The sequence below is a fragment of the Corapipo altera genome, unplaced genomic scaffold, assembly GCF_003945725.1.
Source record: "Corapipo altera isolate COAL_440 unplaced genomic scaffold, ASM394572v1 65, whole genome shotgun sequence".
In the NCBI taxonomy this organism is placed as follows: Eukaryota; Metazoa; Chordata; class Aves; order Passeriformes; family Pipridae; genus Corapipo; species Corapipo altera.
Window position 1 is genome coordinate 11,170,942 of NW_020884891.1, and position 8,198 is coordinate 11,179,139.

The 8,198-nt window shown below is 38.9% G+C and overlaps 1 protein-coding gene across 2 annotated transcripts in view; it reads left to right on the forward strand.

Annotated features, from left to right (window-relative positions):
* Nucleotides 1-6,907, forward strand: part of TBC1D8B (TBC1 domain family member 8B) — a 28,750-nt gene extending 21,843 nt beyond the window's left edge. The window contains exons 14-21 of one of the 2 annotated variants that reach the window (XM_027645214.1): nucleotides 868-966; nucleotides 2,078-2,146; nucleotides 2,345-2,585; nucleotides 3,212-3,277; nucleotides 3,393-3,476; nucleotides 4,242-4,298; nucleotides 4,600-4,697; nucleotides 5,029-6,907. In XM_027645214.1, the coding sequence (XP_027501015.1) occupies nucleotides 868-966; nucleotides 2,078-2,146; nucleotides 2,345-2,585; nucleotides 3,212-3,277; nucleotides 3,393-3,476; nucleotides 4,242-4,298; nucleotides 4,600-4,697; nucleotides 5,029-5,439 (1,125 nt within the window). In that variant the 3' untranslated portion in view covers nucleotides 5,440-6,907. Of the gene's footprint in view, nucleotides 1-867; nucleotides 967-2,077; nucleotides 2,147-2,344; nucleotides 2,586-3,211; nucleotides 3,278-3,392; nucleotides 3,477-4,241; nucleotides 4,299-4,599; nucleotides 4,698-5,028 lie in introns of those variants that run through there. The other variant, XM_027645215.1, reaches the window with a different exon arrangement.
* Nucleotides 6,908-8,198: the final 1,291 nt, after the last annotated feature.

The window sequence follows — 8,198 nt, forward strand, 5'->3', positions numbered from 1 at the left end:
ACAAAGTGAGAGACAATTTCCTTCTTCCCATTTTGACCAGACAGTTAATTTCAACACAGTTCTGGTCTGGTGAAGGGTGTTATTTTCATATCACTATGTAAATAAAATAAATTTCAAAATGGGAAGATTGCTGCAATGGAGAGTTGTCATTCTGCAGATAGGTCTAGTTACAAGTTATGAAGAAGGGAACAGAGATATTCTTTGTGATACTGTTGCTTTGTATGGGTGTTCACAAAATAAATGAGATTATGTGAAAGTCTTGAGAAAGAATATTGGCCTGGTTTGATTTATTGGTTTCTGTTTAGATTTTAATTTTTTAATAATTTGTTGCATGATTTCTCTGAGAATTTGTTTTTAGTTTTTGCCTACTATCCCACTTTTTCTTAACGGTAAATGTATTTATTCTACTCTAGTGCTCAGACTTCAGAAATTCCAGAGGCAACCATGAATAGTTCAGAAATTACTTAGCTTATTTCTAAATTTCATTAGAGTGAACTTCAAACCCTGACAACATGCACGTCTTAGACTTTGCTGCCCTGCAGTATTAGTCACCATGTGATAGCAGAGTTGGGTATAGAGCCAACACACAGTAAAATCCCTTCCTTTGTCTTCCCACACATTGAACTACTCCAGTTTTTTTTTTTCTCCTGTTTCTCTGTCACTGTTTGAAACACCTTTTAAACACTTTTAAAATTTACACTGGTTAGGGAGAAGCTTAGTGCTCTAATAAATTATTTGTTTCTTGGAGTTTCTGGGATCTTCCTTTGTGTCCATACCTGTGTTGTACTTAGATGCAAGAAAGGCAAAAACATCTGCCTAGATGTGTCTAGCAACAGCTGATGCATGGAATGGTGCTTTTCTTCTTAGAGATACGGTGATATTCGCTATGAGGATGTTGAGAGCATGCGCTGCAGGAACAGGCTTTATGTGATCCAGACCTTGGAAGCTACGACCAAGCAGAATGTGGTGAGTGACTTGCAAGAGCTTAACCCTTCCCTTTCGGAAAGTTCTGAAAAGAGCTACATTTTCCAGGGCCAAATATATAAGTTTGTACGCTGAAACCCCTCCCGTCTGCAGGGTGTCTGTTAACTGAGGTTTGGCCTGGGATGTTTTCAGTCTCTGAGCCACAGCATGACCTTCTGGTCTCATTGCAAGTGACACCATCCCTGACCACTTCTAAAGGCTGGAGTATCTCTCACACTTTGCATGGGTTGGAACAGTCTGATATTTGTATCTGCTGTTGTTAAATTGTAAATGCGTTTCTCTTAGAGGCATAGAGCACTGTACAGTAAAACAATTATTCACCTGCATTTTTACTCTGGGAAGCAGCACTGAAGAGGTCATTGTACTACATTCAACTTCTTGTCTGTGATGTGTGTGGATGTCTGGCATTGTGGCAGCTTTTCATCTGCCTGTATCATCTTTTTAGTTCAGGCTGCTGAATGAAGGTGGAGGTTGTGAGGTGCTTCCTTTGTTTGCCTGTTCTCTTCAGTGGCTTGTTTCCAAGAACTGATGATCATACTAGTCTGTTCAACCACCAGTGCCTCTTTCTGTAGTACATGTGGCTTGTAGCAACTGATACTAAATGCTGGTGGTTATGATAAGATGGTAATTGTTGTATTTCATTTTACAAAACATACATATTATGCAGATGGAAGCTGCTCTTGTAGCAGCCTTGTTTTAAAAACTGTGAACAATTTTTTTTTTATTTGGCTTTAAAAAGAAGGATTCAGCTTCACTGTTGAGAGATGAGCATGCATTTGCCCATTTAAAGGAAGCTGTATATCATTATAAATAATTGAGGTTTTATCTCCTGGGTTTCATAGTGTAGGCTCCATGTATGCAAGTAATGTGACCAGTTTTCTAGCTTTTTTTCTTTGAGAAATTATTTCTTTTGATCTATAATTTTCTGATTGCTTTTAAAAAGAAGTGCAGTTCTTACTTCTAATTGTGACATGCCCAAACCTGGATTGTGCACAGTGTCTTTTAATATAACATTAAGTCTCCCATAATTTTATTCTATGGTCTTATTCCAAAGAGGGAAGAGTCTTTAATTTTTTTCTTAATTTTGTTTCAGCTACGTGTTGTGTCTCAAGAAGTAAGATTCAGTCCTAGTGATCTTGAAGAGCTTTATGAATTGTTCAAGGTAATGTGCCATTTTCCTCACATACCAAATAGCCATCTTAATGGTAGACTGTAAAATGATTTTAATAAATTGAGGTAAAAGATTCAACATATGTTTTACGTGCCAGCTTTAAATCTAATCACATAGTTAAATTCTCACATCTTTCATCCAGAGAGACTTGTTGTTTTAGAAAACTAATATTTTGTCTTTCCTTTGCAGAAGGAGCACTTTCTTTCCTGTTACTGGAGCGTAAACAGTCCTGTCTTGCAACATCATGATGCCAGTCTGCCATATCTTGAGCAGTATCGGATTGATTGCCAGCAGTTCAGGGTTCTCTGTCATCTCCTGAGCCCCTGGTCACACTGTGCAAACAGAGACTCACTTGCACTGTGGACGTTCAGACTGATGGATGAGAGCTCCGATTGCCTTATAAACTTCAAACAGTTTGCCTGTGTCCTTGGTACGAGAACAACACGTGTATTGGCACATTCACAGGGGAGCTCTGTCTTGGGAGCAGTCCTGGGCTGTATCATCTTCCACACACTGTTTTTATCATGTGACAGAATAATCCCAATCGAGATTAAATTTAAATACAGCTTTGCCATCCAAAATCTGAAAATTAGGAAATGGTGTGGTCTCATCGCTCAGCTTGTTTGCTTGATGATAAATGTTTCCTCATAGTAAGTCATCTCAGACACAGATCGTGCAAGATGACCAATGCCTCATATCTCTGGGGAACTGAAAGTTTTCTTGACTCATTGCTCTGTTCTGTTCATTCTTTCAAAGTGGTATTGTTCAGGAAACAAAAATATGAGGGAAATGCTGAGAAGACATTAGTGCTATGTTTCTTTGGTGCTGTGGTTTTATTTTAGTAAGTCATAGACATTATTAGTGTCCTTTCCTCAGTGTCAGCAAACCCCAGGCTCAGCACAGGTGATACTGCTTTCCTTAAGTTTCCTCTCTAATTATACTCCCTGTAAGGTAGGGCACATGTCCAGTTCCAACCTCCCTGGGTTGCATTTGTTTAGGTTAAGAGGGTGTTTTAAAGTTTGGTCCAGTTGAACACTGTCCTCTTTCCTCTAACAGATACCATGTATAATGGAAGCTTCACTGACAAACTCAAGCTTCTTTTTAAGTTGCACATCCCTCCAGGTAAGTGAGGGGCAGTGGTATTTGGGGAGAGCTATTTCTGGCCTTTGTTGTCTTTATCACTGCTTCAATAATGCTTGGGAGCCCCAAACCTACTTTATTCAATTATTTATTGCAGCTTTTACTGAAATAGAATCTCTAAGCCCTTCCAAAGGGGATGATCTTTCAAAAGATGAACTGATTCACTTCAGCCAACTCAATGGTAAGCTCCAGAGTGTGAGGCTTTGCCTGCAGAATATTAGAAGGAATCTGTTAATTATCTCATGAAAAATGGGGAGCTCCCTTCTGAAAACTGCTAAATCTAGTAAATCATATCACTGTTAACAGAATCCTCTGCAAAGTTCTTCTGTAGTAGTTACAGTTTAATAAAGAATTTGTGGGTAGCTTGTCAGCCTTCACTTTTGCATCCCAGGCATAAAAGGATAATATTTTTCCTCCTCAAGAAATGAAATACCTAAATCCATAATTATTTTGAGACACATAAACAAGTGTTTCCAACTCCTTTGCTTTCATTTTAAAGCAAGTGAGCTGAAAAAAGTTTTGTGGGGTCTAAGTTTATGGAATTAATAAAATACTGTTTCAAATACTCTGTTTGGAAAACTCTGTGATTTTACTTCTTTGGAAAACAGATGCTTTCTGGTTTTTGAAATCTACCCACAGTACCTTATCTGTAATATACAGGTACTGTTCTTATCACTGTTCAAGTTGTGCACCATGAACATTATTTGTTTAGTATAACTGATGGCAGTTTCTTTCGTGATCTCCTACGTCACAGTGGCTTCTATTTTTGTTGAAAGCATACAAATCTTACCGTGTGATTTCTTCATGACCTAATCTATGCTGAGAACACAGGGGCTGTTGAGGGTCTTGCTCCTTAAGGAAGGAATTTTTGATAAAGGAAATGAACCACTGGTCCTCTTCTATCAAGTAAATAACTCTTTCTTCTTTTTCTTCTCCTCGACTGTAGTTTCATCCGTTGGGGATAGTCTTGGAAGTGATTCTTTGAAGAGCAGTCCAGAAAAAGGTAAAGAATTCTGGTGACACGTTTGGTAACTGTGTCTTTTGGGGGAGTAGAGTCATTGAAAGTGTGTGGTGAGAAAGTACATTAAGTAACATTGTCCTTAGTGTACTGCTAACATTCTATACACTTTTATGTCCTATGGGTGAGAGGGTAGTGGAAGCTCTGATCCTGTTTAGTCCTTGGCCTTACCACTCTGTTGAGAAGGAATGACATTGAGGATACCAGTTCCTTTTGCTCATCATCCCTCATAGGAAGCTCTTGGTTCTTTTTTGTTCACTTTTTTTTTCCCCCTTTTGTCAAATAGCAAAGGGGAAGGTTGATATTCAGGCATATCTGAAGCAATGGCAAGATGAACTTCTTAAAAAAGAAGAAAACATTAAGGATTTGCCAAGAATGAATCAGGTAAACTATCTATCTGAGTCTTATTTAAGTCTGTTTTTGACTTGAAAGTTTATCCTTTAAGTCCTGTTACAATAGTTCTAAAGGATTTGTAGGATCCCTTAAATTTCAGACCTTCACATTAATCATTAGACTATGTGTTTGTAAAACTGCTGTAGCTTATGAAGAGAGGGACTTTGAGACCCAGGTAGGTTTATCAGGGCTGGTCCGTGCCCGTGCTGTCACTGCAGCAGCCGTACCTGGCAGCAGCAGGCACTGGGCTGATTGCACAGCCTGTCAGACAGGACAGTTGTGTTGTTGTTCTCTGAATAGTCTCCTCTATATCTCTCTGTAGTCTCAGTTCATCCAGTTCTCAAAAACTCTGTACAATCTGTTCCATGGGGATCCCGAGGAGGAGCTGTTATATCGGGCTATTGCGGTGGTTACCAGCCTCCTGCTGAAAATGGAAGAAGTTGGGAGAAGGCTGCAGAGTCCTGCATCACCAGTCCCAAGTCCAGTTCACATTACAGAGGTGCCTGCTGAAATCCCCAGGGAAGGGCAGGAGGAAAGCAGCTCTGAGCAGACTGAAGGCAGTAGAGCACAGAGTTTGAGAGGGAACCATGAATGGTCTTTTGCCTTTGAACAGATTCTGGCATCCTTATTAAATGAGCCAGCCTTTGTGAGATTTTTTGAAAAACCTCATGCCATAAAAGTTAAAATAGAGAGTGCTAAAAATTTACAACTTAAAGCAAGAACCAGAGTGTAATTTTCTTTACCTTTGACTCTGAATTAACCACAAAGCGCTTACGAATGAAGGTTGCCACTAAGGGAATCAAGTCTGGTGTTTACATAGAGAAAGACATTTGCAGAGTTAGCTTTAAATATCAGATTACTGGTATGTAATGTAAATAAAAATAGTTTGAAGCACAATCACTTTCTTGCATTATTCATAAGTTTCACTCCAAAAAAAAAAGGACTGGATAATAAACTGTCTTTACCATGTTAGTAAAATATGCAATGTTGCTTGGAAATACTGGGTGTGACCTGTTGCAAACCTATCTGAATGACTGCTGTTACAGTGTGTTCATTTCTATTTCCAGGTTAATTTCTATTACTATGATAAGAGGAATGGCTTCCTGCTGTTTTCACTTAAAAGGAGTATCAACAGTTTAGAGGTTGTCATCCACATTAGTTTAATTAGTTATTTCCAAACTTGCAGGTGGACTGGGGTCAAAGCAGTGTGAAGGCTAAAAATAGAGGGTGTGGTAGGCACAAAAGCATGAGATTAGAGAAGGAAGTGCCCTGCTCTCAATTCCTCTGCTTTGATGATACCCATGGGCCTGGACTCTTGCAGATTCCAGCCCCTTGTCAGCAGTTTTCAGACTGCATTCTCCCAGCCCACATCTGTTTTTGCAACAAACAACTGGTTTCCTGGCTTTCTAGCTCAGCCTAGAGTTCTCTTTCCCATTTTCATTTCATTTCCTACAATGCAGGTAAAAAGGATGGAATCTTATTTGGTCGTCCAGACTGCACATGGATGCAAAAGCTGATATTGATTGTTGAAATCAAGGGAAAGCAGTGGCTAAATCAGTCTGACCATATGCCTTTATCTGGCAAGAGGAGCTTCTTAGGAGCATGTTGATGAAATATAGAGTTTTGCTGGTGTTTGCAAAGACCAAGCACAGACCATCTTAAGCTGAATGCTGAAGGGACAGATTGCAATTGCTCCTTTACCTACCCTGAGTCCATACCTCAACTTATAATTACTATTTCTTTTCTGTAGCACTCTGGATTATTGCTGCTGTAATATTTTCCATCAGCCAGGATTCAAGGCAGCAAAAAAATCCCCTTGAATCTGACTTGAAATTTTAATATATAAAAAATGATATAGTAGAAATCCTGTGGAGGCAAGCTCTGCCACCATTAATGGTGAGAAATTTGACCTTGAATCTTTGGTAGCTGGTGCTAGAAGGGGTTTAGAGAAAGAGGGAAAGAGCTTGTCTTTTAAAAACAACAGCAAAGTAAATTGAGATTCTGTGCTAAACTAGTTAAAAATGTCTATTTCTAAAGCCTGTATGACAATCTTCCTCTGCAGAGCAGCATTATTTTTATACTGTGCATGTTTTTTGTAAAGAAGCAGAATGGGGATGGTATCATTCACTGAGGCTTTTCTTGCAATACTAATATGAATGAAGAATAAAATGAAGTTCTGGCTTGTGTTACAGGCACTTTGTGAAATGCCATCATTACAATTGGTGTTAAATACAGTTTTCATCAGGAAAAATGAATTTATGAATTGTCCTATACTCTCTCCCATACTCTCAGGTATTAATGTAAAATAAAGTTTTATTGAATGAACAGTCAGTTCAGAAGTTATATCATATATGTGAGAAATGAGGAAGCTTTTTTCAAAAACCTTTACAAAGTAATTGCACTTGATAAAATATAGTGCTGATTTGTATTTTTATGCGTAAAATATAAGAACTAATTTATCCATTTATGTGGATATGGATAAGTAGGGCCACACTGTGTTACTAAATTTAAAATGCATTTACTCACTCTTTTCCCATAGTTGTTTAGAAAGGCAAAGCAGATGATACTGTAGTTCTAGTCCAAGATGTACTCAGATAAGTTTTGATCAGTGAGTAATTCTGCAAATAACGGGGACAAAATTAGTGGAACCCCATGAAAGCAGATGCAGCTGCCCATCCCAAAAGCTTTTGTAGGTTTATGACGGATATTGTTTATGCCAAGTAGTCAAAGCTGTGAACTATTTGCTAAGCAAAGTAACAGAGATATGGAAGTCTTAAAACTCAAGGACATTTTTTTAGTTTGAGAGCCAAGATGTTACGATCCAAGTACAGAAGACTGCGGTGAAGGAACTTGCAAAGTACAGCAGCCTTCTGTTGTTACCTGGTTATGCAAACTGAGCACCTTTTTACAATTCCCTTTTCTATTAGTGCCAATCCAAGAGACTGTGGAGCCATTGCCAGTTAGGCAGTAGCTCTTCTCAGCTATTATATCTATAAAGAGAGATTACCAGCATATATATATAAATAGATTTAAGGTAAGAAGTTAGGATATGTAGGGGAACACTAACTTTTATTAACTGCATGGATTTTCTGTTCAATTTGTTTTTATTTTTCCCCCAAAGGGCGATGTCTTTAAATTGTTTGTGTAATACAGGAGAACCTGTAGGCTGATCCAGGAAGACTAGTCACAGTGGCCAGTCTCAGCAGGATGGAGCATGTGGAGCAAGGTCACTTTCAGCAGGCTGACAACACTCAGGCAGCTGCCCCACTGGCAGGTTCTTCTTTTTGGAATCTCTGGAACATGGGCTGATCCTTTGGGGAGATCTAGATGTAGCAAGTGCCAGTTATTTCCAAGGATTGTGACCCAGAGGTGTGTTTGCTGGGCTGCTTCCACAGTGCACCATAATACTGAGGGACACTTGAGCTCTGCTTGTGACACTAATTCTGGAGTTAGTGTCTAGCTTATTTCCTTCCCTTTCCTGTTCTAGCTCCT